The 21,638-nt window shown below is 39.8% G+C and overlaps 1 protein-coding gene across 6 annotated transcripts in view; it reads right to left on the bottom strand.

Moving 5' to 3' along the window:
* Positions 1 to 21,638, bottom strand: part of LOC128688738 (ubiquitin-protein ligase E3C) — a 401,351-nt gene that overhangs the window by 199,463 nt on the left and 180,250 nt on the right. For all 6 annotated transcript variants that reach the window (XM_070084672.1, XM_070084678.1, XM_070084673.1 and 3 more), the window contains one exon: positions 1,065 to 1,228. In XM_070084672.1, coding sequence (XP_069940773.1) covers positions 1,065 to 1,228 — 164 coding nt within the window. The remainder of the gene's footprint in view (positions 1 to 1,064; positions 1,229 to 21,638) is intronic.

The following is a 21,638-nucleotide window of genomic DNA, read 5'->3' as shown; positions in this document are numbered from 1 at the left end:
TGGAAGATACATAGCAGGCCGGCGAATGTTCATTGGCCTGATACATATCCAACAACATTGGAGAGTTACTTTCGAGTCGTTTTTCTATCGCTTACTCGCTTAACTTACTTGCTATACTGTTAATTCTACACTTTATTGCTGGCTGGCACTATAGCCTTTATCGATACCTGCTGCTTTAGTATCATACATATCGTAGAATCAGTGAATCACTGCAGAAGGCACATTCTCCCTTCTCTCTTCCTCCTCCACTTTGGTACTTTGCTATGAGTTTTTTCTTGAATTCTATTGTGCTTCTTCCCTTCTTTACCACAGGGTTGGCACTAGAAGCTTTCTTTGGGCCCATGGTGGCTTATTTAGCAGTTACAAGCACTAAAAACAATGGAATAATACAAAATACACCTACCATCCGACTTATGACCTGCTCGACTTACGACCACTCGACTTACGACCATGTTTTTTATGCCAAATTTCTGGGAAATAATCAACTATTTGTGTTGTACACAGTGTTTATCCTAAACCTTACAGTATAAAATACAATACTAACAACATAAAAAGTAAAGTAAAACATGAAATACCAAAATAAAACAATAAAAAAAAAAGTCATTACCAAAATGTTTTGTTGATATTCAGTAGTAAAGTTCGACTTACGACCATTTCGACTTATGACCGGTTTCTCGGAACCGAACTCAGTCGTAAGTCGGATGGTAGGTGTATATAGCATGTACAGGAGGAATCGCATTCCCTGGCTTGTAAACAACGGCACACTGGCTTTACGTGGGCTCAGGCCATGCGGACACATTCGGAACAAATGCCCTTAACCGAGTTGTTGGGCGTTAGCCTAGCCAACATTATGATGCAAAAACATGCCGCTATCCAATTTTGGTGTTAGCTGATTCCACTGTTGCCTGACGGTCCACTGTATATTTTTGCACAACTGTAAAATAACACATCTTTCAAATAATGTACAGAGTTCTGCCTTATTCAGCACGTATCAAGTGGAAAAATATACTTGAGTTATAGCAATGTACTTGTTTATATTACCTGTAATTAAAGTTACATCATACCTTACATAAAACAGGATCAACTGGTTTTGAGGAGTCCATCGAGTCATCATCTTCATCCTCAGAATCACCTTCCGTTACATCACTGATTAGATAAGAGGTAGTTCCCCCTAATAGGTCACTAATTGCTTGAAGGTAGTTGCACAAGGTATTTGCATCATTAAATTCTGAAATGAAATGAAAAGGAAAAAATACATGATACTCACTTTAAAACTACTGAATCAGTTATGTAAGTGTGCTTCCCTACCACATTTGAATTCCTAATGACACAGGTTTATGAAAAGTCTACAAAATAAAATTATTTTTCTGCATAGGATCCCTAAAGGGCCCACCTAGAATAAGTCATACCTTAAAAAAATGAAGTCACAATACTGTGGTTGGAACAATGCACAGATAACTCTCACTTAGAAGACTGAAGCATATGATGGCACTCCAATCCAACTTGGACCACTAGTAAGTCACACAGTGGGCCATTAACAGTGTAAATTGTCAATGGTCAAAGCCAGACCAAAATATTGTCATAAGTTTGTCTCCTACATAAGAACATAAGAAAGAAGGAACACTGCAACAGGCCTACTGACCCATGCAGAGCAGGCCCATGTCTCCCTCCCCCTCGGATTAACCCAATCCCCCCCCCCCGGATTAGCCCAATGACCCACCCAGTCTGGTTACCTCCACTCAAGGAAGGAGCACGGCATCAGACCCAGCAGCACAAGCTAGTCAGGTCCAACTCACACCCACCCACACCCACTCATGTATTTATCTAACCTATTTTTAAAACTATGCAACGTTTTAGCCTCAATAACTGTACTCGAGAGTTTGTTCCACTCATCCAAAACTCTATTACCAAACCAGTACTTTCCTATATCCTTCCTGAATCTGAATTTTTCCAACTTGAAACCACTGCTGGGAGTCCTGTCTTGGCTGGAAATTTTCAGCACGCTATTTACATCCCCTTTATTTATTCCTGTTTTCCATTTATACACCTCGATCATATCCCTCCTAATTCTATGCCTTTTGAGAGAGTGCAGACTCAGGGCCCTCAGTCTATCCTCACAGGGAAGATTTCTGATACATGGGATCATCTTTGTCATCCTCCTTTGTACTTTTTCCAGAGCATTTATATCCATTCTGTAATACAGTGACCAGAACTGAGCAGCATAGTCTAAATGAGGCCTAACCAAGGATATATAGAGTTGAAGAACAACCTAAGGACTTCTATTATTTATACTTCTAGATATGAAGCCAAGAATTCTGTTAGCTTTATTGTGAACACTAATGCACTCTTGTCTTGGTTTTAGATTACTGCTAACCAGAACTCCTAAATCCTTTTCGCAATCAGTAGTATTAAGATCTACATTATTTAGTTTATATGTGGCATGGTTATTTACCTGTCCAACATTTAGAACTTTGCATTTGTCAATATTAAACTGCATCTGCCACTTCTCTGACTATTGCATCAGTCTATTCAAATCATCCTGGAGTGCTCTAGTGTCTTCATTAGAATAAATTGGACGGCCTATTTTGGTGTCATCAGCAAATTTGTTTATGTCGCTATTTATTCCCTCATCTATGTTGTTTATGTAAATTGTGAACAACAACAGGCCCAACACTGACTCCTTACGAACACAGCTTGTGACGTGCCCCCATTCTGATTTCTCCCCATTTATGCAAACTCGCTGCTGCCTATTTGTCAGCCGTGTCTCTACTCAGGAAAAAAATTCTCCTCCTATTCCGTGTGCCTTAAGTTTCCTCAATAGCCTCTGATGTGTAACTCTATCGAAAGCCTTACTGAAGTCCATATGCAGGTTATCTGCGCATCATACCTTCTTCACATCAATAAGCACCTGTATAAACCCAATTTACTAACTTTTTTCACTAAGGTATTTGAAGAGGTACATAGATCATGGTAGTGAATATGATATCGTGTATATGGACTTATATAAGGCTTCTGATAGATTTCCACATCAGAGATTGTTGAAGAAAGTAAGGAACACGGAATAGGAGAATTTTTTTTTTCCCAAACAGAGGCATGGTTGACAGATAGGCAACAGAGAGTTTGCATAAATGGGGAGAAATCAGAGTGGGGATGCATCACAAGCAGTGTTCCACAGGGGTCACTGTTGGGCCCTTTGTTAATCACAGTATACAGTGGAACCTCTAGTCACGAACACTTCCGAACACGAACAAATCAGTTCACGACCAAAAAATTTGCCAAATTTTTGCATCTGGTCACGAACACACAATCGGGTGCCGAACAAACACAGCCGTGCCAATTTTCACATGCCATGCCATTTTCTCGCAATGGCCATTTTTTCGAACGTGCCAATTTTTCAGAGTTCCTGTTGTTTGTGTACACCTAACAAAGACCCTTGCCTTGTAGTCAGTCTCAGTCAGACATGTATTCATTCATTGTAAATTTCTTGTGTTGTATTTCATGTGTTTTTTAATTAATTTTGTTTTCTTGGCTCTTTATGGTATGTTTTTTCTCTTTTTTATTTAGGTTTTTTCTCTATTAAACTGTGCTTTATTTTGTATAATTAAGGATTTTTCAAACTCTGATTATTTTTTCTGTGCTTAACCCCTTAACCCTTTGACTGTCGTGACCCCAAATCCTGAAGTGCCTCTGTGTCGCAAAATATTAAAAAAAAAAAAAAAATTATTTTTGCTTTGAAATGATAGAAAATCTTTTCCTGATGGTAATGACATCAAAAGTAAGAAATCTGATGGAAAACTTACAGAATTATCCTCTCACAAAGTTAGCAACCTCGTGATATACAGTGGTACCTCGGGATATGAACTTAATTCGTTCCAGAAGGCTGTTCGAGTGCCAATACCAAACGAATTTGTTAAGAACATAAGAACATAAGAAAGGAGGAACACTGCAGGAGGCCTGTTGGCCCATACTAGGCAGGTCCTTTACAATTCATCCCACTAACAAACATTTGACCAACCCAATTTTCAATGCTACCCAAGAAATAAGCTCTAATGTGCAAGTCCCACTCAAATCCAACCCCTCCCACTCATGTACTTATCCAACCTAAATTTGAAACTACCCAAAGTCCTAGCCTCAATAACCCAACTAGGTAGACTGTTCCACTCATCAACTACCCTATTTCCAAACCAATACTTTCCTATGTCCTTTCTAAATCTAAACTTATCTAATTTAAATCCATTACTGCGGGTTCTCTCTTGGAGAGATATCCTCAAGACCTTGTTAATATCCCCTTTATTAATACCTATCTTCCACCTATACACTTCGATCAGGTCTCCCCTCATTCTTCGTCTAACAAGTGAATGTAACTTAAGAGTCTTCAATCTTTCTTCATAAGGAAGATTTCTAATGCTATGTATTAATTTAGTCATCCTACGCTGAATGTTTTCTAACGAATTTATGTCCATTCTGTAATATGGAGACCAGAATTGAGCTGCATAATCTAGGTGAGGCCTTACCAATGATGTATAAAGCTGCAATATGACCTCTGGACTTCTGTTGCTTACACTTCTTGATATAAATCCCAGTAATCTATTTGCCTTATTACGTACGCTTAGGCATTGCTGTCTTGGTTTAAGGTTGCTGCTTACCATAACCCCCAAGTCCTTTTCGCAATCTGTATGGCTAACTTCTACATTATTTAACTTATAAGTGCTAGGGTTATGGACACTCCCGAGCTTCAGAACCTTGCATTTATCTACATTGAACTGCATCTGCCACTTTTCTGACGAAGAGTAGAGTTTGTCTAAATCCTCCTGAAGTTCCCTAACATCTACGTTTGAATCAATTTTCCTACCTATCTTCGTGTCATTGGCGAATTTGCTCATATCACTAGTAATTCCTTCATCAAGATCATTGATATATATTATAAACAACAACGGGCCCAAGACTGATCCCTGTGGAACGCCACTTGTTACTGATCCCCACTCAGATTTAACCCCATTTATGGACACTCTCTGCTTCCTGTCTGTGAGCCATGATTCGATCCACGAGAGCACCCTTCCACCAATGCCATGAGCTGCAACTTTCTTCAACAGTCTTTGGTGCGGAACTCTATCAAATGCCTTACTAAAATCTAAGTAAATAATATCAAATTCTTTATCGTGGTCAACAGCCTCAAAAGCTTTACTGAAGAAAGTTAACAAATTAGTTAGGCAAGACCAGCCTCTTGTGAATCCATGATGAGTATCATTAATCAAGCTATGCTTATCGAGATGGCTTCTTATAATCTGAGCTATAATTGACTCTAGTAATTTGCCTACAATTGAGGTCAGGCTTATTGGGCGATAATTTGATGGTAACGACTTGTCCCCTGTTTTAAAAATAGGAATTACATTAGCCATCTTCCACATATCAGACACTACACCTGTTTGAAGAGATAAATTAAAAATATTAGTTAATAGTTCACAGACTTCCATTTTGCATTCCTTAAGAACCCTTGAAAAAACCTCATCAGGACCCGGAGACTTATTTTGCTTCAATCGATCTATCTGCTTCACAACCATTTCACTAGTGACTGTGATGTTACATAATTTATCTTCTTCTGGCCCACTATAAAAATTAATTACTGGAATATTATTAGTGTCTTCCTGTGTAAAAACCGAGAGAAAATAATTATTTAAAATCGAGCACATTTCATTCTCTTTGTCAGTAAGATGCCCATAGTTATTTTTAAGGGGACCTATCTTATCTCTGACTTTTGTTCTATATACCTGGAAAAAACTTTTTGGGTTAGTTTTAGAATCCCTAGCAACTTTAATTTCATAGTCCCTTTTAGCTTTTCTTATCCCCTTTTTAATTTCCCTCTTAACCCTTTCAGGGTCCGTCCCGTAGATCTACGGCTTTACGGTGAGTGTCCAAACCGTAGATCTACGCCATGAGCTCAGCTCATTCTGATAAACTGTGAGTGGTACATTTGGGCCTAGATATGAGAGAATACATCTATGTGGTATGTGTGCACCACATAAAACAGATCCTGCAGCACACTGTGTATAATGAGAGAAAAAAACTGAAATCATGATTTTTCGATTAAATCAGCAACTTTGCAGTGTTTTTTCGTATGTTTTTTATAGTTGTATATGCGATTTCTTGGTCTCATTTGATAGAATGGAAGACATATTACAGAAATAGAGATGATTTTGATTGGTTTTAGCACTGGAAATGGCTTGAAACTGAGCTCAAAGTAGCGGAAATGTTAAATTTTTGCCGATATTCAAGAGTAAACAAACGACCTCACACGTCTAATACACGTCAGCTGGTGGGTCTAATATACATTCACAAATATGGTGATGATATTTATACAATTATTACAGTATTGCATAACAGTAAATCTTCTATTTTTTGGTGTGAATAAAAATTCATTATGTGAATAAAAAATCAAAATGAAATTTATTTGTAAAGCCTCAAAACATAACTAATGAACAGAGGAAATGTTAGTTTAGTGCCAGGAATGCCTACATTGTTTATTCTGGACCCTATTTTGAAATTGGAATATTTTGAACTTTGTGTTAAATTGGCCAAATTAACAATTTCCGATCACTTTATTTTGTAGTTGAAACAGTTGATTTGGCGATTTCTTGTGCTCAATCGATAGAATAGAAGTAATACCAGTGAAATAGCTAAGAATTTGGTTGATTGGAATAATGTAATTGGCCTAAAATGGGAGTCAAAGTCGGCAAAATCGCCGATTCGTAAATATCGCTGACACATCAAAATTTGCGAGAGCATAATTTCGTCAATTTTCCACCAAATTTCGTAATTTTTGTTTTATTACCTTCACAAAAAGATTCTCTATGATTTCATAAGAAAAAAATAACAAATTTTTTTTTTTAAATTCTTGGACACTGGTGCATGACTCCAGATTTGGGCCTTGGACCCTGAAAGGGTTAATGTCAATATACTGATTCATAAGATGACTCTCGCCTCTTTTGATATGCCTATAAATTCCTTTCTTATGCCCTAGTAGATATTTCAGCCTATTATTCATCCATTTTGGGTCATTTCTATTTGATCTAATTTCTTTGTAAGGGATAAACGTTCTCTGAGCAGCATGTATTGTGTTCAGAAAACTGTCATATTGATAGCTCTCTTCGTTACCCCAGTCAACAGATGATAAGTGTTCTCTAAGGCCATCGTAATCTGCTAAGCGAAAATCTGGGACTGTTACTGAGTTATCCCTACTATAATACTTCCATTCAATGCTAAATGTAATTGATTTGTGGTCGCTAGCACCCAGTTCCTCTGAAACTTCTAAATTATTAACAAGGGATTCATTGTTTGCCATAACTAAGTCAAGCAGGTTATTTCCCCTTGTAGGTTCTGTCACAAACTGCTTCAAAAAACAATCCTGAACTACTTCTAAGAAGTCGTATGATTCTAAATTCCCAGTCAAGAAATTCCAATCAATATGACTAAAGTTAAAGTCTTCTAGAATTACTACATTATCGTGCCTTGTGGCCCTAACAATTTCCTCCCATAGTAGTCTCCCTTGGTCCCTATCTAAATTTGGGGGACGGTATATCACACCTAAAATTAATTTTTCATGCCCCTCTGAAAATTCTATCCAAACAGACTCTGTATGTGTTACTTCAGACTTAATACCCGTTTTTATGCAACAGTTCAAGCGATCTCGGACATACAATGCCACCCCAACCCCCTTTCCGACACTTCTATCTACGTACTTGGAACAATTTAAAACCCTGGATGTGACATTCTGCAGGCATGTCCTGACTTTTTGAATTAAACCACGTCTCAGTAATGGCAAATACATCTATGTTACCTGCACTAGCAACTAGTCTCAACTCGTCCATCTTATTCCTAACACTGCGACTATTTGTGTAATAAATATTTAAAGACCCTCCTCTCTCTTTACCCTTCCTGCTCATTTCTGTTTTTCCACTAAACCTATTACTGTCCTTGTCAATTAGTGCCACTGGCTTTCCAATATCCACCTCATTTTGCCTATTACTAGTTCTCCTAGTACTCACATTACTACCCTGCGACTTCACAGTTTTCCCGCAAAAACCCATACCACTAACTATTCCTAGTTTAAAGACCTAACAGCTCCCTCCACTGCGTTGGCCAGTGCTCCCACCCCACACCTAGATAAGTGAACCCCATCCCTGGCATACATGTCATTTCTGCCATAGAAGAGGTCCCAGTTGTCAATGAATGTTACTGCATTTTCCTTACAGTATTTGTCCAGCCAGCAATTGACACCAATTGCTCTGGACAACCATTCATTTCCAACTCCTCTCCTTGGCAAAATGCCACATATGACAGGTTTCCCACCCTTCCTCCTAATTATCTCTATTGCTGACCTATACCTGCTAATCAGGTCCTCACTCCTACGTCTGCCAACATCGTTGCCTCCAGCACTGAGACAGATAATAGGATTGCTCCCATTACCTCTCATGATGTCATCCAGACGGCTAACAATATCCTTCATCCCAGCCCCAGGAAAACACACTCTCTGCCTCCTACTCCTATCCTTCAAGCAGAATGCCCTATCCATGTACCTAATCTGGCTATCCCCAACAACAACGTTTTTACCTTCCTTGGCGTCGTCCGTCGTGATGCTCCGAGTAGTCGACTCACATTCGCCAGGTAGCATTACACCACTTGTAGAATTCGTCAAGACGTTCTCGATGGTCTTCGTTGGGGTTTCTAGGGATGTCTCACTCACGTCTACCAATGCTTCTTTGGTGCTCATTGTGGCATTCCCAGTAGAACACTCACATTCGTCAGGTAGCACCGAGAATGGGTTGGAAGTTTCCACGGTAGTCTTTTGGTTTCTCGTTGTTTCTGCCTCTCCAACCGTTTTCTTGATCTTCAGCTTGGTTCCATGTTGCCCGGCCACTGACCAAGCTCCCCTCTTAACCTGGGGACTCACAACAGGAGGATTACTATGAATCCTCTTGTTCTCCTCCGTTAATCGCCGTATCTCCATCTTAGCAACTCTGAGCTCTTCTCTCAGCTGCTGGTAAAGTTGCTCAAGAGAGGGCATCCTGGTTCAGATTCACAGAGAGCACACAAACAGGTCTTCACAGAGCTAAGTACACGTCACCACTAAGCTAAGTACACGTCACCACTGAGCTAAGTACACGTCACCACTGAGCTAAGTACACGTCACCACTGAGCTAAGTACACGTCACCTCACGTCCATGAGGAATAATGTAAATTACATTAATCCGTTTCAGACCCCAAATATACGCTTACAAAAGCACTTACATAAATACACTTACATAACTGTTCGAGCTTTGAGCTGTTCATATCCCGAGGTACCACTGTATATGCATCGAAGATTTCACCCACTTTGAGCCCTATTTTCAGCCAATTCCATTGTTCCACTTGACCAAGCTCATAGCTATTCCTCTAGGACTCCATTTTTTCTACTGATTGAGTACAAGAAACCATCTGTTTACCAATTTCAACTACCCAATAAAGTGGTCAGAAATTGGCAATCTGGCCAATTTCACACAAATTTCAAAAGATGCCAGTTTCAAAATAGGGTCCAGAATAAACAAGACAGACATTCCTGGCACTAAAATAATATTTTCTCTGTTCATTAGCCATGTCTCCACGCCCCTCTTATATTACTCTTTTGCTTTCTATTCTGAATTTATATTCTCACAAAAAATAGAGGATTTACTGTTATGCAGACCACTGCATTATTGTAAAAATGTTATAAATAATATCAGCGCACTTGTGAAAGAACATTAGACTCACCAGTTGATGTGTATTGGACGTGTGGCGTGATTTGGTTACTCTTGAACATAGGCAAAAATCGAACATTTCTGCTACTTTGAGCTCAATTTCAAGGTACTTTTCATTGCGAAACCAATCAAAATCATCTCGATTTCTGTAATATATCTTCCATTCTATCAAACAAGACCAAGAAAACAAGAATACAAACATAAATACCATACGAAAAAACACTGAAAAGTTGCTGTTTTAAACGAAAAACACAGTCGGAGTTTTTTTTCTCATTATGCACTGCATGCTGCAGGATTTTTTTTATACTGTGCACACTGACCATGCAGACCCATTCTTTCATATGTAGGCCTACTAGCTTTCTTCCGCTCAATTTGAAGGTGCTAGAATTTTGGCATATAAGTACGGCACCGACCTTGGCTCTCAAGCCGTACATGTACAGCACTGACCCTGAAAGGGTTAATATACCTTATTGCATACTATGTAACTGAACTGATTAATTAGATTTATAATAATGAGGTAGTACAAAACATTAAACAATACAATTAGTAAATTTAGTTACGGGAATGTTTAGGTCTTGGCATAATACACTGTGGGAGAGTATCTTAGGCAAACTTAGGGCTAACTTAAGATTTATTAGGCAATAGCTATAAAGAAGAGCCGCGCTTTACGGCATTTTGCTATACGGTGTTCTGCTAATGTGGCAATTTCAAATTATGACCAAAACTTGCTATACGGCAAGCAGTTTTTCTAATATGGAGCGCCCCACCTGCTTTGTTTACATTCTCCGTGAGCATATCTCTCTATTATGTCTGGAAACTTTCCAAAATTTCAAGTGTTTTAAAGTTATTGCATATTTTATACATAGTACTATGGTAATTATACTTATGTGTACCTGTACCTAAATATATTTACACACTGTGCTGGTGCACAGGTACACATTAAAATCACTAAGAGTCTCACTACTCTTGACACTATATTAACCCTTTGACTGTTTTGGTCACATATATACGTCTTACGAGCCAGTGTTTCGGACGTATATATACTCAATAATTCTAGTGGCTTCAAATCAAGCAGGAAAAAGCTGGTAGGCCCACATGTGAGAGAATGGGTCTGTGTGGTCAGTGTGCACCACATAAAAAATCCTGCAGCACGCAGTGCATAACGAGAAAAAAAAACTGACCTTTTTTTTCTGGATTAAAACACCAAATTTATGGTGTATTTTTGATTAGTATATACAGTGGACCCCCGCATAAAGATATTAATCCATTCATGAGAGCTCATTGTTATGCGAAATTATCGTTATGCGAATGAATTTTCCCCATAAGAAATAATGGAAATCAAATTAATCCGTGCAAGACACCCAAAAGTATGAAAAAAATTTTTTTACCACATGAAATATACATTTTCCTACACACAAAGAGAAGGATACATGCACAGTAGTAGAGTAGTACATGCACAGTATATATTGTGCATGTACTTCTCTACTAAATTAAGAATAAATGACACTTACCTTTATTGAGGATGCAGCAATGACTGATGAGACACTGTGTCCTGGGAGTGCCTTTTCCTCCTGAGTACTGTAGGTCCTGTTTGGCATTTTCTTCCAGAACAGGCCTTATCACACTGTGTATGTCACTACGATTCTTAAATCTCTCAAACCAACCTTTGCTGGCTTTAAATTCACCAATATGAGCACTAGTTCCAGGCATTTTTCCCTGTTCACCTGGGTGTTAGTCGACTGGTGTGGGTTGCATCCTGGGAGACAAGATTAAGGACCCCAATGGAAATATGTACGATTCTAAAGCAGCAGGTATCGATAAAGCCTATAGCGCCAGCCAGCGATAAAGTGTAGCATTAACGGTGTAGCAAGTAAGTTAAGCGACTAAGCATCAGAAAAATGACACGAAAGTAACACTCCAATGTTGTTGGAGGTGCATAGGGCCACTGAACATATGCTGCCAGCATCTCCTCCATCAAACTAATTAAACTAACACCTCCTCCAAGCTAAGTGCAAATATTTCTTATTTATAAATTATGTACATTGTTTCAGTGTGAATAGTGGTGGTGGCTTCTGCTCCCGACTCCACTACCACTAATACGTACGGCTTCTCTCAGTGGCTCTTATAAACCCAACACCACCAACACTTACTCCTCACTTATGTTATGACATATTTTATTCATTCTAGATTATATATCATGTTTCTATGTTATTAATATTGTTTATTATGTCATATTAGATGAATTGTGACAGATAAATAAGCCATAGAGATGATATTAGCATCATGTTGAAGCAGAATAAGCTCGTTTCCCCTCTCACCTCCTACCTGTCTGCCATACACCAACAAGAGTCTTCAATAAAGGTAAGTGTAATGTTAAATGTTCATTTATCCATTTTATTAGTGCCATTGTTTTCTATATGTAAATCTATATTCATTCTTTAAAAAAAAATTTTTTTTTGTTAATACTTTTGGGTGTCTGAAACGGATTAATTGAATTTCCATTATTTCTTATGGGGAAAATGGTTTGCAAGTCATGAATTTCACCATTCAGCAGACTCTCTCTGGAATAGATTAATCACGAAACTCAGGGGTCCACTGTATATGTACATAAATGAGTGTCTTACAAGAAAATGTCAGAACCTCCTGTACAGATTATTATAATCAAAAATAAGCACTAAGCCCCAAGGGCTATACAGCGCTGCAGGGCAGGGAAGGAAGCAAGGGCATCGGGTGGCAAAAGGGAGAGGGATGATTAGTAGGGTATGGAGAACAGCGGGGCAGTGGATAGTGCAGGGGTAGAGGGCAGCAAGAGACTGAGGTAGAAAGGACTGAGGGGAGTGCTAAAGTTATCATCATCAGAGTTTGTGGAGTAAAACAGTTGTTGTCAAAAAGTCAATGAGAGAGTCCAGATAAAAGGAGGGTCCATCAGCAAGAAGGGAAGGTAAAGAGAGAGCAGCAGAGTGGAGAGGATGTTGGAGGCAAATTCTGCAGGCTCGCTGACAGAGTGGGCAGTCTAACAGAATGTGGCTCACTGATACTGGAACCTGACAATTCTCACAGAGAGGAACAGGGCGCCTCTCCATGAGCTACCCATGAATAAGACGAGTGTAGCCAATGCAAAGACGGGAGAGAGTAGTCTCCCAATCTTGACATTTATGGCAAGAAGACAGCCAGTAACCTATACTCGGTTTAATAGAATGAAGTTTGTTACCAAGCAGCTCAGACCAACGTTGTTACCAATGGGCGTGAAGGTGGGCAGCTATTACAGCAAAATAGTCCGTGAATGAAACACCTCTATATGAAACTGGAAGGTCATGTACTGCTGACTGCGCAGTAGTGTCTGCATGTTCATTGCCCTCTACGTCAACATGACCAGGGACCCAACAAAAAATAATATCTTTATGCTTGATAAAGATATGGCGTAACCAAAGTTGGATACGTAGAACTAAGGTAATTAATGAATATGGTGTACAGTGGTACCTCGGGATACAAACTTAATTCGTTCCAGAAGGCTGTTCGATTGCCGATACCAAATGAATTTGTTCCCACAAGGAATAATGTAAATTAGATTAAGGGGTGAGGTGTATGAAATTTTTGAATAGCCTGTAAAGCACTAAGGGAGTCTGAAACAACCACAAATGATGACAAAGGCATAGATGCAATACAGATAAGTACTGCAAGAATGGCATACAATTCAGTAGTAAAAATGCTAGCCGAGAATAGAAAATGCCCTCACACGACACTGTCCGGAAACACTGCTGCGAATCCGACGCCGTCAGAAGACTTAGAGCCATCTGTGTACACTGCGATGGCATGAGAATGAGAGCGGAAGTGGTCAAGAAAAAGAGAGCAGGAAGCTACCGCAGGCAGTCGGGCTTTCGCACAAGGGAGTGAGAAAGAACAGACTCAAACAGCTGGAACTTCCCAGAGGGGTAGGGAAAAGTTAGATGCTACATGAACATAGAAAGGTGGTAACTGAAGGGATGACAAGTGCGAATGTAGGCGAAGAGAAAAGGGATGGAGCAAACGGGCGAAGAACAAATAAAGAATGTCTACTAACATCAGTGACTATTCTATATATGAAAGGATTGCGGAGATCATGAGAGCGAATATAGTAGCGAAGGCAATGGGCATCACGGCGACTGGACAAGGATGGAATATTCGCTTCTGCATAGAGGATCTCAACAGGGGAAGAGTGAAAAGCACCAAGGCATAAACATAATCCCTAGTGATGGATGGGATTAAGGCTAGAGAGAGTAGCAGGAGAGGCTGATGAATAGATCTGGTCACCATAATCGAGTTTCGATAAAATGAGGGCTGAATGTAGGGGAAGGAGAGTTCGACGATCAGCTCCCCATGAAAGATGAGCAAGGGTTTTAAGAATGTTCAGCTGGCTGTGACAAGTTGCCTTCAGAGAGGTAATGTGAGGTTTCCAGGATAACCTATGGTCAAAGAGAAGGCCTAGAAACCTGACTGTATCACGTTCAGGGATACATGAGCCACAGAGGTACAAAGGATGATCGGAGATGATACAGCGTCTAGTGAAAGTAATTTGGCAAGTTTTAGTACTGGAAAATTTAAACCCATGCGTGGTGGCCCAATTGGAAACACAGTTGCCTGCATGCTGGAGAGAAACTGTAATGAGGTGACAGTCAGCACCTGCACAAGCAACAGCGAAGTCATCAACATAGAGTGATGACCAAATACTGGATGGAAGAAGAGAAACCAAATCATTTATAGCAAGGAGAAAAAGTGTTGTGCTCAGAACACATCCCTGGGGGACACCTTCAGCTTGGACAAAGTCCGGGAAGAGCATATTAACCCGAACATGGAAATGTCTGTCAGTTAAGAAGTTCTTGAGGAAGGATGGTAGATTGCCTTGGAGGCCTAAGGAGTGGGCTTGGGCCAAAATATTATACCTCCAAATTGTGTCATATGCCTTCTCCAGGTCAAAAAAATATGGCAATAACTGAGTGGTTATTTGCAAAGGCATTACATACATACGTATCCAAGCATAGCAAGGGGTCTATGGTAGAACGGCCCTTACGAAAGCCATATTGACTAGTGGAGAGTGTTGTGTGTCTCTAAATACCACATTAAACGTCAATTAACCAGACGTTCCATCACTTTGCAAACTGCACTGGTAAGAGCAATGGGACGATAGTGGGAGGCATCATGTCCTGTAGTACCCAGTTTGCGGAAAGGGAGAACAATGGCAGATTTCCACAGCTGGGGAAGAACTCCTTGTAACCAAATAAGATTGAAGAGTTGTAAGAGTACTGCAAGGGCTGACTGATGTAAATGTTGTAACATGTGAATATGAATGTCGTCTGGCCCAGCTGCCGATGATCGGCAAGCTGAGAGTGTCGCCTCCAGTTCCTGAAGTGTAAAAGGCACATTATGATTCTTCTTTGAGAGAAGAAAAGTCTAAGGGCGCCAACTCTATGGTAGACTTTGAAGAAAGAAATGAGGGGAATAGATGCAGTCCCTGAGAAATACGGACCAGATGATTACCAATTTCAATGGTAACGTCAAGAGGGTTTGCTATATCAACACCGGCAACCCGCAGAACAGGAGCCAGGTCAGAAGCGTTACTTCTTTCTTTTTGTTTTTAAGAAAAAAAAGAAGAAAATAAAAATAAAAAAAGAATTTAAAAAGGGGGGGGGGGAACGGGGAGGAACAGTTCCTAGGAGGAATGAAAGGGTCGGAAATCTCCCCCTGCGCCCAAGAGGACCTCAGCACTGCAAGTAGTGCAGATGCGGCATGGAACCCGTGCCATACCCTACCCTTCATGCCAGTAAACCAGCAACCCGGGACAGCAACCTCACATCTGCCGAGCTACCTCGGTGGACAAAAGAGAGGGCAGCCGGATATCCGCCACAAAGCATACCTCCTTTGGCCATCACTCCCGGAATCTGAAAGGTGGCCTCCAGAGATACACCCATCACCTGAAAGACATCCAAAGCCACTCTCTGGGAGACCGGAGAGGGATTGGGACATTCCCAGGCAATCCAGATTCCATGGCAAACTATACCACCGCAAAGAACCTCAATGGAATGGGATGGACCCCGGTACCCTTCCCTCTACCTAGGAACTAGCATACCTGTGGGAAGAATCCCAAAGGCCAAAATGCGGAAGGGAATAAGGGAGGGATGGGGAGGAGGAGGAGGACAGGAAAAAGGGAGGATAGGATAGGGACAGGGGGACTGAGGGGTAATTAGGTTCGGTCTGAGGAAGGAGACCAACAGGTCTAATTCCTCAGACCAAGAGCCTCTTCACCACGGCACGGAGCCCCCCTTGAAGAGGCCTCCTGTACAGAGTAAGAAAACTTAAATGTGAGAATAATGACAAAATTCACCAGTGCTTTGCACATGATGGACAAATTTTAGTAAGGAAAACAAATGTAGACCATGTGTACTGTATCACAAATGAAAATGAACTGTCCAGCTTCCTTCGAGATGCAAATCTTACAGAGTCTGACTAACATCAGTGACAAAATCTTTATACTACATTGGTGTATGTTATTATTCCATTATTGTGCTAGTCCCTATACTATCACTTCCCAGATAGTCACTTTGACTTTTTTTGGGTTATCCTAGGTTCTCTACACATATGCTGTTCTGTATGATAATCTACATAACTGTATTTGTGTATACAGGTCCGCCATCACAAATCCGGCAATCAGTTATTCGGTTCCTTCAGTTATTCGGCACTAATTTTGGCTAGCATAATTTCAAATTTCCAGGGTCGCCACACCAACCTGCTGGTACTGTTTGGTGGTGCTACTTGCTACATAAGTCATTCCAATTTCTTTTTATCCATTTATTGCTTTAACCTGGTTACTTTTAGCCCAAGCCATGGTTCCAATGAATAAAAGAAATGCTTCTCATTATGTAAAGCACCTACACAGTACATTATCCATTAAAGATAAGGTGGCTTTGAAGCCACTGTCGGTTGCTATGAGCTCAGTCTCGTGATGCAGGAGAATATGCTTTATTATTACGCTAATATCAACACTACAGCTTATTTGCCTATCACAATTGATCTAATATGACATAAAAACAATATAAATAACATAAAACATGTTAAATACTCCAGAATGAATAATATTTGGCATAATACTGAACAGTTCGACGGAGGTATGAAGAGGATATGCAAGGATATTCAAGGAACCTATAGTGACATGAAAACTGACAGTGACATCAACGAAATGGACTAAATATTACAATAGAGGGACCAGCATTCAAGTACCAGACCTGCTGCCAGATGTGAACCAGACATGAGACGTTTTCCACTACAATGAAATAACTGACTTCCATATCAACTGCACCAGTGTTCAACAGGAAGACAACATGGCAGAAAACCTGATCAACAAAACTCCAAGGAAATGACAGGTCTGTAGGACTTTTTTCCCCTCAGTGTCAAATGAGGGAAAGAATTGAGCATTTAAACATGGCTGACCGGTATCCAAACACCAGCTACTGCCAGACGTACAACTAGCGAAGTGAAATTCTCATCTTTACTAACGTTCATCTGTACTGATAGTAGAATCATATCTGTACCACCATCATATCACCTGTACCAGTGCTAACGAGAGGGAAACACAGGAGACATCGTCAAATCAACAGTACAAAACTCCAAGGTTATAGGACGGTTATCTCTCAGTGCCAGTCATGGGAAAGAAGTGAATAGTTAAACAGCCAAGGTTAATGTTTTAGTAGCTGACCTATATTCAGCTGACCAGTGAAGAAAACGCCAAATATATCTATAAACTCAAGGATAGTCAGGTTCTAAGTGGCGTTTACTTCCCTCAGTGTTTTAAAAACGGCTGAGTCAGCAGACCAGGTCAGGCAATCAACAACACGACACAATCCCCGATAAATGGAATTGAGGGGATTTGGAAGGAAAATACCATTGATTAAACCTTTCTGGTCTACCAGAATGGAAAGGAATTAGAAGTTAATAGGTGAAACCGGACTGTGAAGTGAGGCGGGAAGGGGAGTGTGTAATAAGGGGTTAACTGAAAGGGGTTTGTGAAGTTAAGGGAAAAGTGAGCAGTGAAGAGGGTTTTGAAGAAGAAAATTTACTAGTAATTCAGTGGTGATTGCTAAAGCAGATACTAGGGTGTACTAGGTGACTGGAAAAGAGAAATAAATATTATTGTATATGAGTAAAAGAGCAAAAAATGAAAATGGCAGGCATTAGGGGGGTAGAGGCTGCCATAATTATATTTATCTTTCTCCTGCAATTCCATGAAGATAGAAATCAGTCATGGGGGCTGGAAAAGGTGAATGGAGTAACAGCGCCCTGGACAGTAAAAGATCAACAGTTGCCATCCTACAAGAAAAGTAAATGTCACTATTGCTGCAAGGTATGGCAACACCACATACCCAAACAAAAACAGTGGCACACAGCTCTTATTGTAGCGCTCTTAAGTGGTGATATCCAAATTAATCAAGGACCTCAAACTATTGTGCAGAGGCAAAACAGACAGATAAATGACGGTGATAATGACGGTCTAGTAGCTAGGAATGATAACCTTAACTCCATATGTAATGCATACATAGGTCACTGTGAGACAATAGTCATTATTATCTCAAACACTACCAAACAGGTGCATACACTGTACTAAAGTATGCATGAAAAACAGAAAAGGCACCTTATATAAAATGTGTAAGGGGTGGGTGCATGATGGATGTACAATTATAGTAACGGTGCCAGAATTCACTTTGTGTGTAACAAATGCACTTTGGCACAGTTACCCTTTAGCAATGATGACACTGATTTACCTAATTTTAATACATATGACCCACTGCCATATATTGATGATTATAATTGTTTTATGAAAACAGGCCTTCACTTTATTCATGTCAATGCAAGATCACTTCTTCCTAAATTGGCAGAGATTAGGATTCTAGCTAACAAAATTAGGGCGGCAGTTATAACCATCTCTGAATCCTGGTTGGATAATACGGTGACTGACGACGAGGTCAAAATAGAAGGTTACAATATAAAACGCTTAGATAGGAACAGAAAGGGTGGTGGAGTATGTGCCTACATTAGAAATGACTTAGCTTACAACCCAAGACCTGATTTAAATAACAATAAACTGGAGATTCTATGGTTTGAAGTGCTGCTTCCCAAGACCAAACCCACCTTAGTAGGAACTAGTTACCGCCCTCCTACCCAGGACCAGTTCTTAGAAGACTTTTCCCAAGTCTTGCCCGGACTTGAAAACAATTGCGAGACAATAATACGGGGCGACTTCAACATCTATTTTCAGCAGCAAAATAACGGGCTATGCAAAAGATATAAGCAAATCCTAGGATTAAATAGTTACACTCAACTAATTAATACACCAAACCGGATCACACAGTTCTCAGCCACCTTAATTGACCACATACTTTGTAACTGCTCTGAGAACATTAGTCAGTCAGGCATCATTACCACAGGCCTTAGTGATCATTTCATCATTTACTGCACTAGGAAAATCACTAGGGATAGGATAGGCCTACACAGGACAATAAAAATGAGGTCAACTAGAAACTACAGTAAAGAAACACTGGTAAATAGGCTACACAATTGTGACTGGACAGTGATAACAAGTTGCACGGACGTAAACGATGCCTGGGAAAAATTCAAAACAATGTTCACTGCTATCCTTGATAATATTGCACCAGTTAAAGAGGTTAGGATTAAACGAAGAACTGAACCTTGGATAACTACTGAGATATTAGATAATATGAAATTCAGAGACCAGCTGCTAAGAAGATTTAAAGCAAACAGACAGGAAACTGCAGTACTAAATTAATTCCAAAGGGTGAGAAACAGTGCAGAGACTTATAAAAGGAGCAAAGGCAAAGCACTATTGCTCAAAAATTGAAGAGTATAAGCATAACCCCAGAAAGCTCTGGCAACAACTAAAACAGTTGGGGTATAGCCATAAACCAGTAGATAAGTCTAACATAGTACTCACTATAGATAACGAGGTATGCCATGAAACATCTAAGGTGGCAAATTGCTTTAATTCTTACTACACATCTGTTGCATCAACATTAGTAAGTAAACTACCAGCTGCATCAAATACCTTTAACACAGACTCTGATAAGTTTCGAACATACTATACCAATAAAGGGGTAACCCCAAACAGTTGTCAACTAGTAAGTGTATCTCATGACTTTATTCAAAAAGAACTAAGCAGGTTAAACCCAACTAAGAGCACTGGCCCGGATAACATCCCGTCTAAGTTCCTAAAAGATGGTGCTTCTGAATCGTCAATCCCTATTGCTCACATAATAAATCTATCAATCACCACTAATACCATACCGGATGGGTTCAAGGAGGCCAGAGTTACTCCTATCTTCAAGAAAAATAGTAGGTCTGATGTCAGCAACTATAGGCCTGTTAGTATACTCAGTATAATATCCAAAATTCTAGAGAGGGCGGTGTACTCTCAAGTAGGTAAGTACCTTAACCCTTTGAGGGTTTTGGTCGTACTAGTACGTTTTACGCGTAGGGGTTTTTGACGTACTAGTACTCATAAATTCTAGCGGCCTCAAATCTAGTGGGAGAAAGCTGGTAGGCCTTTATATGAAAGAATGGGTCTATGTGGTCAGTGTGCACAGTCTAAAAAAAATACTGCAGCACACAGTGCATAATGAGAAAAAAAAAACTTTGACCATTTTTTTTAATAAATCAGCGACTTTGCAGTGTATTTTCGTATGGTATTTATTGTTGTATTCTAGTTTTCTTGGTCTCATTTTATAGAATGGAAGACATATTACAGAAATTGAGATGATTTTGACTGGTTTTACAATGGAAGGTGCCTTGAAATTGAGCTCAAAGTAGCAGAAATGTTCGATTTTTACCAAACTTCAAAAGTAAACAAATCGTGCCAAGCGTGCAATACACGTCAACTGGTGAGTCTAATATTCTTTTACAAGTGCACCAATAATATTTATACCATTTTTTACACTAATGCAGTAGTCTGCATAACAGTAAATCTTATATTTTTTGTGAGAATAAAAATTCAAAGTGGAAAGCAAAAGAATATAAGAGGGGCCTTGAGACGTGACTAATGACTAGAGGAAATGTCATTTTAGTGCCAGGAATGTCTTTCTTGTTTATTCTGGACCCTATTCGGAAATTGGCATCTTTTGAAATTTGTGTGAAATTGGCAAAATTGCTAAATTCTGACCACTGTACTGGATAGTTGAATTTATAAATGGGTGGTTTCTTGCACCCATTCGATAGAAAAAATGGAGTTCTAGCGAAATATTCATGTTTTTTGTCGACTAGTACAGTGAATTTGGCCGAAAATGGGGCTCAAAGTGGGCAAAATCGCCGATGCGTAAACATCGCCGAGACCGCTAACTTTGCGAGAGCATAATTCCGTAAGTTTTCTATCAAATTTCAAACTTTTGGTGTCTTTATGATCGGGAAAATATTCTCTATCTTTTCATAAGAGAAAATATTTTTTTTTTTTTTTTTTAAATTTGGCCGACCCTGAGAACGAGTTTCGGAGAGGGCCTGTCGACCCTCAAAGGGTTAATGACAACAACATTCTCCATAGCTATCAATCGGGCTATAGAAGATCTTACTCAACCGACACCTCCCTAATTAATCTGATGGATTACCTGAGAACTGAAATGTCAAAGGGGAACCTCATAGGTATGGTAACCTTAGACCTGCAAAAGGCCTTCAATACTGTCAACCACAATATATTATGTAAGAAACTTCAACCTATCGGTATAGGTTCTGTAGACTAGTTTAAGTCCTACCTTAGCAATGGGAGACAAATTGTCAAAATCAACAAAATGGAATCAGAACTCCTGCCAATAGCATGTGGAGTTCCCCAGGTAGTATTCT

This window comes from Cherax quadricarinatus, chromosome 13 (assembly GCF_038502225.1).
Source record: "Cherax quadricarinatus isolate ZL_2023a chromosome 13, ASM3850222v1, whole genome shotgun sequence".
Lineage (NCBI taxonomy): Eukaryota > Metazoa > Arthropoda > Malacostraca > Decapoda > Parastacidae > Cherax > Cherax quadricarinatus.
The sequence above is the reverse complement of the archived record's forward strand: the minus strand, read 5'-3'. Positions and strand labels throughout refer to the sequence as shown.